The sequence below is a fragment of the Balaenoptera ricei genome, chromosome 14, assembly GCF_028023285.1.
Source record: "Balaenoptera ricei isolate mBalRic1 chromosome 14, mBalRic1.hap2, whole genome shotgun sequence".
Classification (NCBI taxonomy): Eukaryota; Metazoa; Chordata; class Mammalia; order Artiodactyla; family Balaenopteridae; genus Balaenoptera; species Balaenoptera ricei.
This window is the reverse complement of record NC_082652.1, coordinates 27,346,685-27,367,298: the sequence shown is the minus strand read 5'-3', so window position 1 is coordinate 27,367,298 and position 20,614 is coordinate 27,346,685. Positions and strand designations below refer to the sequence as shown.

General features: G+C 46.6%; 1 protein-coding gene and 1 pseudogene across 1 annotated transcript; one reads left to right on the top strand and one right to left on the bottom strand.

Annotated features, from left to right (window-relative positions):
* The first annotated feature begins 220 nt into the window (after positions 1-220).
* ZNF74 (zinc finger protein 74) lies at positions 221-13,387 on the top strand. Its single transcript, XM_059894751.1, is given in 6 exon segments — positions 221-627; positions 941-1,026; positions 8,848-8,974; positions 9,374-9,469; positions 9,847-11,370; positions 11,373-13,387. Coding segments are annotated over 6 exon segments (1,905 nt in total). The 5' UTR covers positions 221-599; the 3' UTR covers positions 11,417-13,387.
* Positions 13,388-14,202: 815 nt separating this feature from the next.
* LOC132348268 (small nucleolar RNA SNORA18) lies at positions 14,203-14,326 on the bottom strand (annotated as a pseudogene).
* Positions 14,327-20,614: the final 6,288 nt, after the last annotated feature.

The window sequence follows — 20,614 nt, the reverse complement described above, 5'->3', positions numbered from 1 at the left end:
AGATGCAAGCGCTTTCCACAGCAATGGGGGAGAGGGGGCGGGGCCAGGGCGCAGGGTCGCTGGCCCCTTAACTACACTTCCCAGAAGACTGTGTTACACGCTCGTCCGTGCCAGGCGTCAGAGCGGCTCCTGCCCCGATGCCCTCTGGGAAATGCAGTCCACCCCTGCGCGGCGCAAAGGCTCACGGGGGTTGTAGTGCGCGTCCGGTCTGCGCAGGCGCACGTCTCGCGACGGCCGCCAGGAGCTCTTTTGTGGCGGCCGCGGTCTTGTGTGAGGTGGGTCAGCTCGGCCGCGCGTCCGGCCGGCCGTCGGTTCATCAGCCCGTCAGCCCCAGGCCTGTGTGCCGCCCCCGTGACTCCCAGCGCCGGGCGGCAGAGCTCGAGGCCTGGCCGGCCCGCGCGGGCCCGGACAACGTCAGTGACGGGCTGGTGGGGCGAGCGATGGGGCGAGAGCACAGCCCGGGGCGCGGGGCGCCTGCGGAGCCCGCCTGACCCCGACCCGGGGCGCGGGCCGGCCCCGCGGGGCTGCGCGAGGGTTCTGAGCACCGGGAGCTGGACCCGACCCGCCCCCGCCCGGGGCGGCCGCCGAAGGAGGGCGCCATGGAGGCCCCGGAGCCCCGGGAGGCAGGTACGGTTGGCTCGTCAAGCCGTGGGCCTGTGGATTTGCACGGAGAGGGCGGGTTGGGTTCCCGGAAGCGCCCCGGATTTAGGCCTCCTCTTCTTCACCGTGGGCACCCCGGGGATGATGGGGACGGGAATGGCGGCGCTTTTCCTCCGTAACGGGAGTGACCCACACACTGAGTAGCAGAATTAGCCCCGATGCCCTATCAGGTTGTGCCGAAGTTGGGGCTCCCTTCCTGCCTCCCCTTCATTCTCCTCGTCCTGGGGGTGCCTGGTGGCTGTGGACAGAGCAGACCTCTTGACTCATTTCTCCTTTCCAGCTCCGTCGTCTCAGGACCCTGCTCTTCCCCTCAAAGAGATTCCAGAAGATAAATTGGGTCAGGGTCTCCTGGAAGGCAGGTCCGAGGTGAGTGGCTGTCTTTTCTTTTTTGAACATTTCGTTGTTTATGTGGAGGATTGGCACCTTCCTTCGGCCGCCCAGAATCTTCAGTCATCCAAGGACCGCCCCCCCCCCCCCAACCTGGGGGCCTGCTCTCCAGTCCTCAGGAAGCTCTGCGCGTGGGAACAGGTCCAGGTGATGCCGGGGTGTGCCCTCAACATGAGTGTATGTTCCAGCCTGATTCAGTCCAGCCATGCGTCTGTTGCCGAGGACTGTGCTGTGTGCCCAGCGCTGTGCTGGGAGCTCTGATGAGTGGTTCTAGTGCCACCCAAGCAAGTAGGTGACAGTTCACATGAGATCACTTCACTCATCTCCACACTCAGGCCCATGGGATGTTTGTGGCAGTTGGTCCTTGTTTGGGGGAGTTTTCCGGGATGGAATTAGGTAGGAGGATGTGGAACAGTTGATGGAAGGGCTGCATTGCAGTGCTGGGGTCAGAGTGATGTTAGGGGGTGCGTCCCTGTGTGCTTTTCCTCTGTACCCAGCTCCTGACATGGGGCCTTCATGGAAAAGCTTGGGGTTTTAGAGGATCTGTGGGCTCGACAGGGAATTGGCCCTGGGGCCACGTCTGCAGCTGGGAGAGGTGCAAATCCCTCCTTTTACAGACTTCGGGTTTTGCTCCTCATTTTGTTCCACCACCTAAACCACCCCCACTCATCATAGTGTTTAGAAAGGTGCACTTGATAAAGACAGTGTGAGGTGGTGAAAGGTCAGGAGGGTTGAGAATCCTTTGATTTTTTTAGGATTTGGCAATTCTGTTAACTTACCACTTGAAAAGTAGAAATGACTGTAAAACATGTATGGTGAGATATGCCCAGCTTCTGTAATGTTAGAATGTTCTGTAGTTCTGTAAGACACTTGGGAGACATGACAAGCACATGCAATACATGATCTTTGATGGGTTATAGATCCAAAAATTCTATCAAAGGCGTTTAGAAAGATTGAGAAAATTTGAAAATGTGCTGTATCTTAGATCATGTTGTATGAATATTTAATTTTGTGGGTGTGATTATGGCATTGTGATTGTGTCAGAGAACATCCTTAGGAGATACAGGCTGAAGAATGTAAGGTCAGATGTTCTGATGTCTGCAACTTACCTTGAAAAGGTTCAGGAAAAAGTGGTGTCTGTCTGAGAGTGACCCCCTCGGGAGGTACTCCCCTTCTTGTGCACAGATATTATTCCTGAAATACCAGCTTCTCAGGTCTTTGAGTAACTGGTCCTCTCTCCGAAGTACTCTCCTCTCCCAACAGTCTCATACTACGTCAAGGGTTCTGCTCTGCTGGGACATCCCCTGTGATCTATTCTGACTCCTCTGCTAGTTTCATTTCCACATCTGCCCTTTTTTTTTTTTTTTTTAATAAATTTATTTTATTTGTTTATTTATTTATTTTTGGCTGCATTGGGCCATCGTTGCTGCGCGCGGGCTTTTCTCTGGTTGTGGAAGTGGGGGCTACTCTTCGTTGCGGTGCATGGGCTTCCATTGCAGTGGCTTCTCTTGTTGCGGAGCACGGGCTCTAGGCATGCGGGCTTCAGTAGTTGTGGCACAGGGGCTTAGTCGCTCCGCGGCATGAGGGATCTTCCCGGACTAGTGCTTGAACCCGTGTCCCCTGCATTGGCAGGCGGATTCTTAACCACTGTGCCACCAGAGAAGCCCCTCCACATCTGCCTTTGATTCCCACACCCTTTTGCTTCCTGTCCTGCAAAATGAAGACACACCAGACATGGGCTTTTCCTGGTGGGTTGGGAATACCCCTCAGAAAGTCCTGTGCCAGGCTCAAATCCTGTCATGCTCTTGCCTGTTGACACCTCCATACTGAAGCCACGTAGCCTCTGACAGTGCTCTCTTGCCAGCACCGCCTTGTGATGTCTCTGGAGCTTTGCTTCTGCCCATTTCCTCCTTTCTGCCAGTGCCATCACCATTATGCTTCATCCCTACATGCCTCAGTTATGGGCACGTTGTCAGCGTGTGTCCTCACTCCCACCTTCTCATCTCCCTGAAATCCGGTGGGTTTTTTGAATCAGGTTTATTGAGGTATAACTTATACACAGTAAATTTCTCCAATTTTATATATGTAGGATTTGGTGAGTTTTGGCAAGTGTATACAATTGTGTAACCAGCACCACAATCATGATGTAGAACTTTTCCATTACCCAGAAAGTTCCTTCATGCCCCTTTGCAGTCCATCTTCTCCACCTGCCCCCTTGGCATCCAATATAATTTTGTCTTTTTAAGAATTTCATGTGGAATTATAAGATACGTAGTCTTTTGTTTCTGACATTTCAGTTAGCATTATGCTTTTGACTTCATTTCCTTGTTTGAATCAGTAGCTTGGTCCTATTGATTGTCTAGTGATATTCCATTTGTTTTAGGTTCCTAGGGCTGCCATAGCGAAGTGCCACAGACTGTGTGGCTCAAGCAATAGAAATTTATTGTCTCATAGTTCTGGAGGCTAGAAGTCTAAGATCAAGGTGTTCGTAGGTTTCTTCTGAGCTTCTCTCCTTGGTTTGCAGATGGTGCTTCTCTGTGTCCTCACGTTCTCCCCTCTGTACATATTTGTGTCCAAATTTCCATTTCTTATAAGGACACTAGTCCTACCATTTTAGGACCCATCCTAATGACCTCGTTTACCTTAATTACCTCTTTAAAGGCCTTGTCTTCAAATATAGTCACATTCTAAGGTATTGTAGCTTAGGGCTTCAGCATATGAATTTGGAGGGACACAGTTCAGCACATAACATTGTTGGATATGTGCTCCACAATTTGTTTCTCCATTCACCAACTGATGGACGTTTAGGTTGTTTCCTGGTTTAGGTTATTACAAATAAACCTGCTATAAATATTGGAGTACAGGTATAGATGTGTGTTTTAATTTCTCTTGAATAAATACCCAAGAGTGGAATGGCTGAGTCATATAGTAAATATATGTTTAATTATTGATTTTATTGGTCTTTGCAGAGAACCATCTTTTGGTCTCATTGGTTTTCTCTATTGCTTTTCTGTGCTCTTTTTCATCAATTTCTGGTTCTTATTATTTCCATTCTTTGGCTTCTATTTTTTTGTTGTTTTTTTTAGATTTTTTGTTTTGATGTGGACCATTTTTTTTAAAGCCTTTATTGAATTTGTTACAGTAGTGCTTCTGTTTTATGTTTTTGGTTTTTTGGCCCCAGGCATGTGGGATCTTAGCTCCCCAACCAGGAATCGAACCCACACCCCCTGCATTGGAAGGTGGAGTCTTTTTTTTTTTTTAATTAATTAATTTAGTTAGTTAGTTAGTTTTGGCTCTGTTGGGTCTTCGTTTCTGGGCGAGGGCTTTTTCTAGTTTCAGCGAGCGGGGACCACTCTTCATCGCAGTGCGCGGGCCTCTCACTGTCACGGCCTCTCTTGTTGCGGAGCACAAACTCCAGATGCGCAGGCTCAGTAGTTGTGGCTCATGGGCCGAGTTGCTCTGTGGCATGTGGGATCTTCCCAGACCAGAGCTCGAACCCGTGTCCCCTGCATTGACAGGCAGATTCTCAACCGCTGCGCTACCAGGGAAGCCCCAGAGGTGGAGTCTTAACCACTGGACCACCAGGGAGGTACCTACTTTGGCTTCTTTTTTTTTTTTGAAATGATTTTTTGCTTTTAATTCATCGCATAAAATGCTAATGTCCAAATTCAGGCAGGTCTTACCAACCATCAAGAGCTTCAACCCTGCTAACAGCTAAGTATGCACTTTTTTTTTTTTCCAGTAGCATTGTTTAATCAAAATAATTAAATAAATATACAATCAAATCTACATGAGTAATCATGCAAATATCACTCCACCTACACCAGTGAATTCTTTTTCTTTTTTTTTTCACAACACACACTGTATTTTATTTTTACAAGAGGTAAATAAACCGACACCAAGCATTGTAAATGGATGACCACAACAAAAGCAACAGTGATTGCAATTACCAAACACGAAACACACTCATACTATGTCATAATATTGACATTCAGTCCAGTAATCCTCCACTGTAACAGCTCCTTTACTTTGCAGTGAAAATTAATTTGTATATTTTTTGCCTCTGAGTCCTTGTGGGATTTTTTTTAAATTTTTTATTCAAACAGAAAGTCACAAAAATTATAATCATCCTCATCAGTTCACTCAGTCCCATGTAATTAATTTTTGGTTTTCATCTTGATCTTTTGTTAGCACTTTTATGAATTCATCAGTTTTCCATTAGAGTTCTGAAAATGCTTATTCATTCAGTTCAGCAGTATAGTCAGTTACCAGAAACCTGTACTTGTCAGAGTCTTTTCCATGAATTCCTTGAAGATGAAACCCTTTTATAGGAACGTTTTTGTGAAAGCATCAGAGTACACCCAAAACTGTCTGTAAATGACAAAAGACTTAAAAATGACCACGGTTAAAGATTTGATGAAAGTTCATAATAATGCAATTAACAAGGAAATTTAGTTATTTCTGAGATATACATTTTAAAATAATAACTAGAATTATGACTTAACATTATACCAGAACATATAAGATTTTTAGAAATTTCATGTAATATCTGAAACATTTATATTAACATATTTCCATACAAATAACCCAAAGAAAGTTTAGTATTAGTTGTTTTTGTTTGTTTGTTCGTTTTTTTATACTGCAGGTTCTTATTAGTCATCAGTTTTATACACATCGGTGTATACTACTTTGTTTTCTTAAGGGTGAAACTGAGGTATTGATTTGACACCTATTCTCATTAGCATTCAGTGCTATAAATTTACCTCTAAGTCCTGCTTTAGCTATATTCCACAAATTTTCTGTTGTATTTCCCTTTTTTTCAGTTCAAACTAGTTTCTAATTTTTTTGTAATTTCTCCTTCAACTATGTATTATTCAGGAGTGTGTTGTTTAATTCTAAATATGTGGAGAATTTCCTGGATATCTTTTTTTTTTTTTTTGCCGGGGGGATGCTTTGTGTCTTCATTGCTGCATGCGGGCTTTCTCTAGTTGTGGTGAGTGGGGGCTACTCTTCATTGTGCGTGGGCTTCTCATTGTGGTGGTTTCTCTTGTTGCAGAGCACGGGCTCTAGGCGCACGGGCTTCAGTAGTTGTGGCTCGCGGGCTTTAGAGTGCAGGCTCAGTAGTTGTGGCACACAGGCTTAGTTGCTCTGCGGCATGTGGGATCTTCCCAGACCAGAGCTTGAACCCATGTCCCCTGCATTGGCAGGTGGATTTTTAACCACTGTGCCACTAGGGAAGCCTGGGCCTTACTTTTTAAATTCAATTTGACAATCTTTAGTTTTTACTTCGGATATTTAGACTATTCACATTTAACATAATTATCGATATGGCTGGGTTTATATCTGCCATTATGCTATTTGTTTTCTACGTCTTGTATCTTTTTTTATTCTGTTTCACCCTTAACGCTTTCTTTTGAGGTAAACAAATACTGTTTTATGATACTCTTCATTCTTCTGATTTTATTAACTTTTTTCCTTTTAGTTACTTGATTGGATTCTGGACGGAGTGAATTTTACTTTGTTGAGTGTTGGATTTAATTCCTTAAATGTTCTGCGATGCAGTGAAATTACTTAGTGTCAGTTGGATCCTTCCAAGGCTTACTTTTAGGTTTTGTTAAGGTGGATCCAGAGAAGTCTTTAATCTCAGGCTAATTTTGCCCCACTGATGAAGCAGCATCCTTCTGGGGACTTTACTTGGTGTCCCATAGAGCAGGAGGACATTCTCTCTGGCCGGTTGGAGCACAGACTGTTCCCAGCCCTGTTTGAGTTTTAATGATTGTCCTGCATACACCTCTTTCTGCTGTTTCTTTCCCTGGTTTGGGGTCATTTCCTCACAGGCACATTCCTGTCAGTCCTCAGTCAATCTTGAGCACATCCAGAGTTCCAAGTCTTTGTGACTCCTTCTGCTCTGGCACGTTGCCCTGAAAATTCTAGTTTCCTGGTCTCCCCAAACTCTGTTCTCTGTCTCCTCAACTCCTTGGACCACAAGCTCTGTCTGGATTCCCACTCCCTGCACTGTGATCGGGGACTGCTTCCATGTGGGAAGGTGAGGCTCTTGTAGGGCTCACTTTGTTTGTTCTCAGGGGTCTCTGTTCTGAGCTGTCCTTTGTCCGGTGTCTGGAAATTGACCATTGTTTCATACATCTTACCCAGTTTACTAGTTGTTTGAGGTAAGAGGGCAAATCTGGTCTCCGTTACCCCTTTGTGCCTAGAAACAGAACTCGAAACCCAGTTTTTTTTTGTTTTCTTTTAAATTTTTTTATTTATTATTTATTTATTATGTTTATTTTTGGCTGTGTTGGGTCTTTGTTTCTGTGCGAGGGCTTTCTCCAGTTGCGGCGAGTGGGGGCCACTCTTCATCGCGGTGTGTGGGCCTCTCACTATCGCGGCCTCTCTTGTTGCAGAGCAGAGGCTCCAGACGCTCAGGCTCAGTAGTTGTGGCTCACGGGCCCAGTTGCTCCGCGGCATGTGGGATCCTCCCAGACCAGGGCTCGAACCCGTGTCCCCTGCATTGGCAGGCAGATTCTCAACCACTGTGCCACCAGGGAAGCCCCGAAACCCAGTTTTTACCAGGCTGCTTTTTTTTTTACCAGGTCACTCCTTGGGCCCATGCTCAGAACCTGTTCACGCCCCTGTCTCCCTCCTGCCTTCCTCCCATGCTGCCTGCTGCAGAATGCAGACGCTGTCACCTTGGGGTAGATATCTATCTTCATACTCTGGCCACTGCAGCCTCCCCCCCACCCCGCTCCTCCCTGACTCCAGTTCACTTTACTGCTGAGGACCTGCTTGCCCCACCACTTCTGTGTTCCCCCCCACCAACGGTCTGCCCTTTTTTTTTTTTTTAGTATTATTTATTTAGCTGTGCTGGGTCTTATTTGCGACAAGCAGGATCTTCATTGCCACGTGCAGGGTCTTCAGTTGCAGCTCGTGGGATCTTTTTAGTTGTGGCGTGAGGGATCTAGTTCCCTGACCAGAGATCGAACCCGGGCCCCCTGCATTGGGAGTGCAGAGTCTTAACCGCTGGACCACCAGGGAAGTCCCCGCCTATCTTCTAATGCATCCCTGTCATGACTGTATGTGGCCTGGGCTGCTCTTTGTTCTCTTCTCATGGGACAGGCGCTGGGTCTCCAGCCTCTTGGCGTGCCCAGCTGGAGAGGTAAGAAGCCCTGGCCGGCAGAATACTGGGGTTCCAGAGCAGGAGTCACATAAGGGAAGTCATTTGGGACTTTCAGGACACTTGGAACCGGAGTGACCGAGTCGGGGGGGTTACCCTGAGACCAGGGGCCAGTGTTGGGGGAAAGTGGGAGCAGGTTGCGAGGGGTGGGCTGGGATGTGGCCCCAGGAGGGCAAGGGAGCAGGGGTCTGGTGGGAAGAAGTGGGGGGCAAGCAGGAAGGACACAGAGCAGTACAGGGTCTTTCCTTTGGGTGCAGTGAGGGCTTCCTGTCTGGGGTTGGGGCCTTTTGCAGTGATGGGACTTGAATAGGGTTTTGGGCTCTTTGTATTATATTTCAAGTTCTGTAAGTTGGCCAGAACTTATGGCCTCAGCCTGTGCCCCCACTGCAGCACCTACATGCAGGCTGCCCAGTTAGCTGGGCCCTCCCAGGCCAGGCCGCGTGGCAGTTCCTGGCCGAGTTGTGGTGTGTGCGTCGGGGCTGTAGGACAGATGGTGTCTACAGCCCTATCTTCTGCGCTCAGGAGGTCACCCAAGGTTATCTCTGCTACTGAGGTCCTCAGTCACCCAAAAATGCAAGTGAACTGACTCACATCCTGGGTGAGAGAGAACATGTGTGTCATTCCAGGAGTTGGTGACTTTCAAGGACGTGGCCGTGGACTTCAGCCAGGAGGAGTGGGGACAGCTGGACTCCCCTCAGAGGGCCCTGTACCGGGATGTGATGCTGGAGAACTACCAGAACCTTCTCGCCCTGGGTAAGATGGCTCCCAAGGTGAGGAGGCCGCAGTCTGGGCATCCCCCAGTCTGTATGTGTTCCGGAGTCTCCTTTGTGGTATCTGCCCCAGGCCCTTGTGGCACCAACTGGCATCTTTGCCTGGAAGTGTGGCTGGTCCCGGGGTGGGGCCCAGAGGAAAGGGAGGGGGTGGACAGGGCCCTGGAAGCCCAGCCTGCCCTAGATAGGGGATGTCAGTATCTGTGGGGTCCTCAGAGTACACACGTCAATATGGGTTCCATGTCTGAGGCCTCCTTCCTTGGAGCTGGCACACACCTCTCCGTGCCTCAGGCCGCTGGGGCCACTTCAGGGCTGCTGGGCCTGTGGGCCGGGTCTGGAGAGCACAGCGCCCAGAGCCACGCCACTTTCTCCCTTCGTGCAGGGCCTCCCGTCTGCAAGCCAGACGTGATCTCTCACCTGGAACGAGGCGAGGAGCCATGGTGGGCACCTAGAGCTGTCCCTGGAGGGGCTGGTCCAGGTGAGCGGGATGCAGTGGGAGGATGTGGAGCCCCACCCCACCGCCCCACGGGGCCCGCTTTCCTTCCGCAGTCCACTGCTCTGCTCCGTCCGCACCTGCTCAGTGCCCCTCCTGCTCCTCTGTCCTCGTCCTCCCTCCCCCGCCCCCCCGGCTCTTTTCAGAATCCCCTGGCTTCTCCAAGGCTCCTTTTCCTCTTTCTTCCTCCTCTCCCCTGCTCGCGGCCTGTCTGCTTTGCCCTGAGCACGCGCTCTCTCTCTCCCCCTGCTGGTCTCTACTCTCTCTCATGCACTTACCTGTGCTCCCGGCAGATCTCAGCCCTGAGCCCCAGCGCCGCACCTCCGCCTGCTCTCAGAAGGTAGTATCTCCATTTCTTATAGAACCAGAACGGGAGCCGGGGCCTGAGGTGGAGAAGCTGTGGTCTCAGCAGCTGTGCGTTTACAAAGAAGAACCGTCATGGGAGCCGATCGCAGGTGGGCTGGCGAGGTCCGATCTCCACAGCCCCGGTCCTGGCGACAGGGGCGCCCAGGGGGGCTCGGCGACTGCTCTGTCACGATGTGAGGCCGCCAGCACCAGGGACGGTCCCACAGAGGAGCACCGATGGGGCCACACGGTGTCTGAGGAGGCTCTTGGCCGGAGGTGCGCCCTCCTGGCCCAGCCCAGCCTTCCCACAGAAGGAGCCTCTCCGGACGGCTGCGTGGGGAGTGTGCAGTCCAGCAGAGCCAAGCGTCAGAGCCCAGGCGCCGGGAGTGGCCCGTTCGCGTGTGGCGAGTGCGGCAAGGCCTTCCAGCGGAGCGCGGCCCTGGCGCTGCACCGGCGGTGGCACGCACGAGAGAAGGCCTACAAGTGCGGCGAGTGTGGCAAGGCCTTCACCTGGAGCACCAACCTCCTGGAGCACCGGCGCGTCCACACCGGCGAGAAGCCCTTCCTCTGCGGCCAGTGCGGCAAGGCCTTTAGCTGCCACTCATCCCTGAACGTGCACCGGCGCGTCCACACGGGCGAGCGGCCCTACAAGTGTGGCGCCTGCGACAAGGCCTTCAGCTGCAGCTCGCTGCTCGGCATGCACCTGCGCGTGCACACCGGCGAGAGGCCCTACCGGTGCGGCGAGTGCGGCAAGGCCTTCAACCAGCGGACACACCTGACGCGGCACCGCCGGATCCACACTGGTGAGAAGCCCTACCGGTGCGGCGCGTGCGGCCGGGCCTTTGCCTGCCACTCGTCCCTGACGGTGCACGAGAAGCTCCACAGCGGGGACAAGCCCTTCCAGTGCGGCGACTGCCAGAAGGCCTTCAGCAGCCGCTCCCGCCTGACGCTGCACCAGCGTGCCCACACAGGCGAGAAGCCCTTCAAGTGCAGCCAGTGCGGCAAGGCCTTCAGCTGCCACTCGTACCTGGTGGTGCACCAGCGCGTCCACAGCGGCGAGAAGCCTTTCCGCTGCAACGAGTGCGGCAAGGCCTTCAGCTCCCACTCCTACCTGATCGTGCATCAGCGCATCCACACCGGCGAGAAGCCCTTCGACTGCAGCCGCTGCTGGAAGGCCTTCAGCTGCCATTCGTCGCTCATCGTGCACCAGCGCGTCCACACCGGGGAGAAACCCTATAAGTGCGGCCAGTGCGGCCGGGCCTTCAGCCAGAATCACTGTCTCATTAAACATCAAAAGACCCACTCCGCAGAGAAGCCCTTTAAGTGTCATGAGTGCGGCGAGGTGTTCAGCTGGAGCGGCCCTCTGGCGGAGCACCGCAGGCTCCACAGCGGGGAGAAGCCCTTTGCCATCCAGTTCGACAAGCGCTTGCTGAGCACCTGCTACGTGCCTGGCAGCCTACTGGGCACAGGGGGCTCTGGCGGGAGCAGCGTGGGCCCTGTCGATGCCCTAGACGTGGCTGAGCTCCTGGGCGTGGTCCCGCCCTTGGCCGGCAGGAGTTCCCCATGGGCAGCAACCCCAGAAATTAACTCATGTGTGCGAGAGACACCCACCTGCCCACCTGGAAACACCTCTTAAGGCTGTCACCTCCTGGGAAGGGATCCACCGTAGGAGAGGAGAATTGAGCGCATTTGAGGATATACCTTCGTCCTGTTTTTTTTTTTTCCCGTCCTCTTTTCTTTGATGGGTTTGGAAGTCACTGAGGGGGGACAGATCTTCCCTGCGTATGAAAAAGAGGTATGTCAGTCATGTGTCCTTGGACAGCCTCCTGGTGTGATTTCGATCTGGAATTTCCTTTGTAAACTCTTATGTTTAGAATGATAATTTTTAAAAAAAAACTGAATTATGAACAGTATTACTTCTAAGTGAAAGTTATATTCCAGCAGAGGAGAATAAGCTTTTTTGGGAAAAAGCAAATTTCCTGGACTCGCTTCACTCACATAGCCCTGCTGCAGAGTCATGTTGTTAGTGACAGCGCAGCTGTCTTGGAACCTGGCCCAGCATCCGCATAGCTGGGTCCTAACATGCCAGCCTCATGCCTGGCCACCTCGTCCATGCTGGAAGCTGGGAGGACACAGGGGTGTGCCTCCAGGGTGCAGTGTTGGCACACAGGTGTCTGGAAGCATACCTCCACCCCGGCTGGCGAGGCCACCTGCAGGCCCGCTCAGGTACCACGTAGGTCAGCCCTACGAGAGGAGCTGGGCCCCGTGCTCCCCTGAGAAGGAAAAAGACGGTGTTCATCTGGGATTTGTGTCATTTCTGCTCAGTTCTAAGTAGATATAAGCTGCCTTCTCAGTGATGATACTTCACATTTGTATAAAGTGCTAGAGTTTATGAAATGCTTTTTAGTATACTTTTTAAACTATGGAGGCAAAATAACCACATTTCAGAAAATACGGAATTAAGGGGAAAACACCCATAATTCTTAATAAAATTGCATTTTGCACTTTGGTATGTTACCTTCTGCTTTTTGATATTGCATTTTTACATTAAACACAGTATATACAGTCCAACATTCTAATCTTTTTCCCCTGCTTACCTGCATAGCAGGACTTCTTTTTCCCACGGAGCCTCACTGGCTTTGGAGCTGTCCTTCTGGATGGGGGCGTGATGTTCTATTAGCTGTTTTTTTGTTGGATGCAGAAGTTATTTCCAAGTTTTCACTGTTACAAGTCATTCTTCATATAGCATCTTTTTGCGTTATCCTTCTTTAACGTTGTCTTAGAGTAGATTTCTAGAAGTGAGAGTTTTGAGATAAAGGAAATGAACAGCTTAAGGCATCATTTTAGTATATTTTTGGTTGTGTGATAACAAAGTAATACCGTCTCAATGTGAGGAGAACCGTCAGTAGTGGTCAGGCGCGTCCAGGTCCTGGAGGCCGACGCTGCTCCGAGCTGGGTCCAGACGGGCTTGCTTCTGGGTGCCACGGCGATGATCCCAGGTGTCCACCCCCATTGTTCCTCCAGCGTCCCTGGGGCGGGTCTCAGGCCCTTCCTCCATGACAAATAGGGAAATTTCTATTGGACAACTGCATTGGCAAAAGATAGATAAAATCTCAGTTTGATTCATTATCATACTCATTTTTCTTATTTTAAAAGAAATTCAAATGCAAACATCTTGGGGGGCCCCGGACACCACACCTGCTGTCTGCCTGGCGGGGCTGTTAACGCCCTCAGCTGAGAGCAGCACCTTGCTCTTTGATAACCGGTGAGGTTGAAATGGAACGTGTTCTTACTATTGGTCTTTCTTCTTGAAAACTGTTTGCATACCCTTTGGCCCCCTTCCACTGAAGTCTCGATGTTCTTTTATTTACATATAAACTTTGTTTTCTGATCATACGCATAATACATGTATATTGAAGAAATTTGGGGAAAAAAATCAAATTTATAAGAATAAAAATGACCCTTAGAATCAGTTCACAGGTCATGACCTAGAGATGCATTTCCTTCTGGTTTTTTTCTCTGCGTGTATACACGTCTTTTTTTTTTTTTTTTTTTTTTTTACGAAAAAGTGTAAAGGGCTTTATTATAGGCAAAATTATTTAAGTCAATAAATAAATTTTTAAGGAATTGTACACGTTCTGATTCATTCCACTGCCAATCACCTTAGCTTCTCCAGTATTAGAATAATAATCTTCAAAATAGCCCTTTCAAAAAAGAATTTTTGCTCAATCCATAGTTGTGATAGTCCACAATTTTTTTAGTTGGGCTTCTTTGATCTCCAATGGAACATTGACACACTTCAAAAATTCCCCTCTGGGCTTCCCTGGTGGCACAGTGGTTAAGAATCCGCCTGCCAATGCAGGGGACACGGGTTCGAGCCCTGGTCCCGGAAGATCCCACGTGCCGCGGAGCAACTAAACCTGTGCGCCACAACTACTGAGCCTGCACTCCAGAGCCCTCGAGCCACACTCCTGAAGTCCGGCGCCTAGAGCCCATGCTCTGCAACAAGAGAAGCCACCGCAATGAGAAGCCCGCACACTGCAACGAAGAGTAGCCCCTGCTCACCGCAACTAGAGAAAGTCCGCGCACAGCAACAAAAACCCAACACAGCCAAAAATAAATAAATAAAATTAATTAAAAAAAAATTCCCCTCCTGTAGTCTTTGAGAACCAGTTTCCTCAAGCAATTTACTGTACAACCATGTTTAGGGTCAGGAGATGGATCTGCCTGGTTCTGAATTTTAGACACCCTCTATAAACATGCATTAAGTTCAAATCATATTCACTCCTAAGCTATCATACCCTAGAACAGTTAGCATATGCCAATACCTAAGATAAAAAAAGTTTGACAGGTTTCTCACAGTTTATTAGCAGCTCTGTCTTGTACTTCTTCTCCACAGATCTAGTCCTGTGAGTAAAGGAAACCACATAGTTACTCTGTGAGGCATTTCCAACCATGTAAGTCTACAGAGAAAGCCCCATCAGTATAGACCTCAACTAGACACGCTTTTTTTCTTTTTTTTTTTTTTTTGCTGCACTGCACAGCTTGCAGGATCTTCGTTCCCTGACCAGGGATTGAACCTGGGTCATAGCAGTGAAATCACTGAGTCCTAACCACTGGACCGCCCGGGAATTCCCAATCACTTTTTATATTTGCCATTTTGATACATTAAGAATGTTACTTGTTCCTGGGCTTCCCTGGTGGTGCAGTGGTGAAGAATCTGCCTACAAATTCAGGGGACATGGGTTCAAGCCCTGGTCCGGGAAGATCCCACATGCTGCGGAGCAACTAAGCCTGTGCACCACAACTACTGAGCCTGCGCTCTAGAGCCTGCAAGCCACAACTACTGAGCCCACGTGCCACAGTTACTGAAGCCCACGTGCCTAGAGCCCATGCTCCGCAAAAAGAGAAGCCATTGTGATGAGAAGCCTGCGCACCGCAACAGAGTAGCCCCCGCTCGCCCCAACTAGAGAAAGCCTGTGCACAGCAACGAAGACCTAATGCAGCCATAAATAAATAAATAAATAGATAGATTTAAGGATGTTACTTGTTCCTGTTTTTGACTGTCCTTCTCTTCATATGAATTGTCTAGTCCTATCTTTTGTCCACTATTCCATTCTTTTATGTACACACATGCATGCAGTATATAAACATGCAATATACACATATACACATATGCAGTACAAATATACATATCAATATACACACATGTATACATATAATACATACACATACATATATACAATATATGCACATATCAATATATACACATATATACTTATATACAATACACATATGCAATATGTACACACATATTTGTCTGGAATGTACACTTTCTTTGTTACTGCATTTTTAGTGTACAGAGGTTTTTGAAGTCTGTGTAATCAGGTCTATTCAATTTTTCTTTATATTTTTACTTGGCTCTAAGAAAGCCCTTCCTTAAATCCCTTTTTGGTTATATTATACATTTAACTCTTAAATCCATCCATCTGGGATGTAAAAATCCAAGGTCCCTGCATCATTCTTGAACTGCATTCCTCACTGGTCCATAGGCCTGTCTTTTCCATTATTGCTGCTCCATCATTCGTTTTCATAGATGGTAGGACTGAGACCACATTTTAAGAAGGTCTAAAAAAAATTTTTTTTAATCTATTCTTCCAGGTGACCCAGGAATCATTTTCTCGGAACTCAGCCTCTTCATGCCCCTGCATATCTCATTGGGATTTTGATTAGAATTGACCAGTCTGTGAAGAATTAACATAGTTCTATATAATATTAGGTCTTCACATCAGAGAATGTGGTAAATGACTGTCCATTTAAGTCTGCATCTAACCATCAGAAAAGGTTTATAGTTTTCTTCATATATGTTCATATATTTATTCTTAAATTCAGTCTAATTTTCTGGGGTTTGTAAATTGGCTCTGTGATAACATATATAGAACAACTCTTGACTGTAGGTATACTTTTGTCTATTTATTTTACACCAAGCAGCTTTACTGAGTCATTCTAGAAGGCCTCTAACAGTTTATTGCTTTATCATGTTTTCTAGGTAAAGTCATTACTTGGAAATAAAAAGCTTGCCTCTCCTTTTCATAGAGATAGCCTTTTATTTCATTTCTTCTTAAAACCCACATTGCCCAGCACTTCAGAGCGACACTGTCTTGGTGGCAGTGGTCACCTGTGGCAGACTTTGTTTGGGGTGAGGAGCAATACATGTCCACCTCAACACTTTGGCCTCTAAAACGATCACAGCTGTGGTGGTCACAGTTCTGACCAACAAAGTCTGCTACAGATTTTGGGGAAGTCTGCTTTCCTGATAGGAGATACTGCTCCTTCCTCCTCCTCTCTTCTTCCTGGAACTTGGATGCAATGCCTGGAGGTGTGGTAGCCATTTTGCAACCATGAGATAATTGAGGACAAAGATCCACATAGTGGAACGGAAAATAAAAGGATCCTAGGCCTTGAATGGAATTTGAGCAGCCATTTCAGCCGTTGACATTCAACTTCCTGAGTTCTTGTTATGGACTTTAGCTGTTTTTCTCACATTTGTCCTTCCCCACAATTGTATTCCTCATTGATACAGCATCTGGTTCGTTTTGCTTGATGCACAGCAAACCAAAATGCTGAGACACCCAGGTCTGTAGCCAAGTGAGGAGAACTAGCCTCAGATCTGTCTCCCCAAAGGCAAGGAGCTGGGGTACTTATGGGATGAAGAGTAAAGCAGCAGGGCAGTCTGAGTAGTGGGGAAAGGTGATTGGAAAAAGGTGTTATGACTGTTGTTTTGCGCAGGTGTAACTAAGCTACAGGCCTCTGCATGTTCAAAAAGTCACTGAGGACTTCCCTGGTGGCACAGTGGTTGGGAATCCACCTGCCAATGCAGGGGACATGGGTTCGATCCCTGGTCCGGGAAGATCCCACATGCCATGGAGCAGTTAAGCCCACGTGCCACAACTACTGACCCTGCGCTCTAGAGCCCGCATGCCACAACTGCTGAAGCCTGTGCACCTAGAGCCCATCCTCTGCAACAAGAGAAGCCACCACAATGAGAAGCATGCACAGCACAACAAAGAGTGGCCCCCGCTCGCCGCAACTAGAGAAAGCCCGCATGCAGCAACGAAGACCCAAAGCAGCCAAAAATAAACAAAATAAAATAAATAAATTTAAGAAAAAAGAACTAAAGATCGTACCTCACCAAGTATATAACGTGTTAGCATACAAGTAAAATGCATTAAAAAAACTTTTTTTGAAAGAAAGAAAGAAATGTCATTTAAAAAAAAAGTCACAGAGCAGACACTCATGCAGGCCCCCCTGGAGGGTGGGTGGTCTTATCCAGTCATAACTATCTCAGGTCAAACTAGACACAGCTGACTCCAAGGTCCTTGAGAACAACTTGGGCAAACACCTTAATGTTTAGGCTCCAAGCCACCTGGAGGGCACGCAGTCTTTTTGTTTGTTTGTGTTTGTTTTTTTTATACTGCAGGTTCTTATTAGTCATCAATTTTATACACATCAGTGTATACATGTCAATCCCAATCGCCCAATTCAGCACACCACCATCCCCACCCCACCACAGTTTTCCCCCCTTGGTGTCCATATGTCTGTTCTCTACATCTGTGTCTCAACTTCTGCCCTGCAAACCAGCTCATCAGTACCATTTTTCTAGGTTCCACATACATGCGTTAATATACGATATTTGTTTTTCTCTTTCTGACTTACTCTACTCTGTATGACAGTCTCTAGATCCGTCCACGTCTCAACAAATGACTCAATTTCGTTCCTTTTTATGGCTGAGTAATATTCCATTGTATATATGTACCACATCTTCTTTATCCATTCGCCTGTTGATGGGCATTTGGGTTGCTTCCATGACCTGGCTATTGTAAATAGTGCTGCAATGAACATGGGGGTGCATGTGTCTTTTTGAATTATGGTTTTCTCTGGGTATATGCCCAGTAGTGGGATTGCTGGATCATATGGTAAATCTATTTTTAGTTTTTTAAGGAACCTCCAGACTGTTCTCCATAGTGGCTGTATCAATTTACATTCCCACCAACAGTGCAAGAGGGTTCCCTTTTCTCCACACCCTCTCCAGCATTTGTTGTTTGTAGATTTTCTGATGATGCCCATTCTAACTGGTGTGAGGTGATACCTCATTGTAGTTTTGATTTGCATTTCTCTAATAATTAGTGATGTTGAGCATCTTTTCATGTGCTTCTTGGCCATCTGTATGTCTTCTTTGGAGAAATGTCTATTTAGGTCTTCTGCCCATTTTTGGATTGGGTTGTTTGTTTCTTTAATATCGAGCTGAATGTGCTGTTTATATATTTTGGAGATTAATCCTTTTTCATTGATTCGTTTTCAAATATTTTCTCCCATTCTGAGGGCTGTCTTTTCGTCTTGTTTATGGTTTCCTTAGCTGTGCAAAAGCTTTGAAGTTTCATTAGGTCCCATTTGTTTATTTTTGTTTTTATTTCCATTACTCTAGGAGGTGGATCCAAAAAGATCTTGCTGTGATTTATGTCAAAGAGTGTTTTTCCCATGTTTTCCTCTAAGAGTTTTATAGTGTCTGGTCTTACATTAAGGTCTCGAATCCATTTTGAGTTTATTTTTGTGTATGGTGTTAGGGAGTGTTCTAATTTCATTCTTTTACATGTAGCTGTCCAGTTTTCCCAGCACCATGTATTGAAGAGACTGTCTTTTCTCCATTGTATATCTTTGCCTCCTTTGTCATAGATTAGTTGACCATAGGTGTGTGGGTTTATCTCTGGGCTTTCTATCTTGTTCCATTGATCTATGTTTCTGTTTTTGTGCCAGTACCATATTGTCTTGATTACTGTAGCTTTGTAGTATAGTCTGAAGTCAGGGAGTCTGATTTCTCCAGCTCCGTTTTTTCCCTCAAGACTGCTTTGGCTATTCGGGGTCTTCTGTGTCTCCATACAAATTTTAAGATGATTTGTTCTAGTTCCGTAAAAAATGCCATTGGTAATTTGATAGGGATTGCATTGAAACTGTAGATTGCTTTGGGTAATATAGTCATTTGCACAATATTGATTCTTCCAATCCAAGGACATGGTATATCTCTCCATCTGTTGGTATCATCTTTAATTTCTTTCATCAGTGTCTTATAGTTTTCTGCATACAGGTCCTATGTAGGTTTATTCCTCAGTATTTTATTCTTTTTGTTACAATGGTAAATGGGAGTGTTTCCATAATTTCTCTTTCAGATTTTTTCATCATTAGTGTATAGGAATGCAAGAGATTTCTGTGCATTAATTTTGTATCCTGCAACTTTACCAAATTCATTGATTAGCTCTAGTAGTTTTCTGGTGGCATCTTTAGGATTCTCTATGTATAGTATCATGTCATCTGCAAAGAGTGACAGTTTTACTTCTTCTTTTCCAATTTGTATTCCTTTTATTTCTTTTTCTTCTCTGATTGCTGTGGCTAGGACTTCCAAAACTATGTTGAATCATAGTGGTGAGAGTGGACGTCCTTTTCTTGTTCCTGATCTTAGAGGAAATGCTTTCAGTTTTTCACCATTGAGAATGATGGTTTGCTGTGGGTTTGTTATATATGGCCTTTATTATGTTGAGGTAGGTTGCCTCTGTGCCCACTTTCTGGAGAGTTTTTGTCATAAATGGGTGTTGAATTTTGTCAAAAGCTTTATCTGCATCTATTGAGATGATCATATGGTCTTTATTCTTCAATTTGTTAATATGGTGTATCACATTGATTGATTTGCGTATATTGAAGAATCCTTGCATCCCTGGGAGAAATCCCACTTGATCATGGTGTATGATCCGTTTAATGTGTTGTTGGATTCTGTTTGCTAGTATTTTGTTGAGGATTTTTGCATCTATGTTCATCAGTGATATTGGTCTGTAATTTTCTTTTTTTGTAGTATCTTTGTCTGGTTTTGGTATCAGGGTGATGGTGGCCTCATAGAATGAGTTTGGGAGTTTTCCTTCTTCTGCAATTTTTTGGAAGAGTTTGAGAGGGATGGGTGTTAGCTCTTCTCTAAATGTTTCATAGAATTCACCTGTGAAGCCATCTGGTCCTGGACTTTTGTTTGTTGGAAGATTTTTAATCACAGTTTCAATTTCATTACTTGTGATTGGTCTGTTCATATTTTCTGTTTCTTCCTGGTTCAGTCTTGGAAGGTTATACCTTTCTAAAAAATTGTCCATTTCTTCCAGGTTGTCCATTTTATTGGCATAGAGTTGCTTGTAGTAGTCTCTTAGGATGCTTTGTGTTTCTGCGGTGTCTGTTGTAACTTCTCCTTTTTCATTTCTAATTTTATTGATTTGAGTCCTCTCCCTCTTTTTCTTGATGAGTCTGGCTAATGGCTTATCAATTTTGTTTATCTTCTCAAAGAACCTGCTTTTAGTTTTATTGATCTTTGCTATTGTTTTCTTTGTTTCTATTTCATTTATTTACACTCTGATCTTTATGATTTCTTTCCTTCTGCTAACTTTGGGTTTTGTTTGTACTTCTTTCTCTAGTTCCTTTGGGTGTAAGGTTAGATTGTTTACTTGAGATTTTTCTTGTTTCTTGAGGTAGGGTTGTACAGCTATAAACTTCCCTCTTAGAAATGCTTTTGCTGCATCCCATAGGTTTTGGATCATTGTGTTTTCATTGTCATTTGTCTCTAGGTATTTTTTGATTTCCTCTTTGATTTCTTCTGTGATCTCTTGGTTATTTAGTAACGTATTGTTTAGCCTCCATGTGTTTGTGTTTTTTACGTTTTTTTCCCTGTAATTCATTTCTAATCTCATAGCGCTGTGG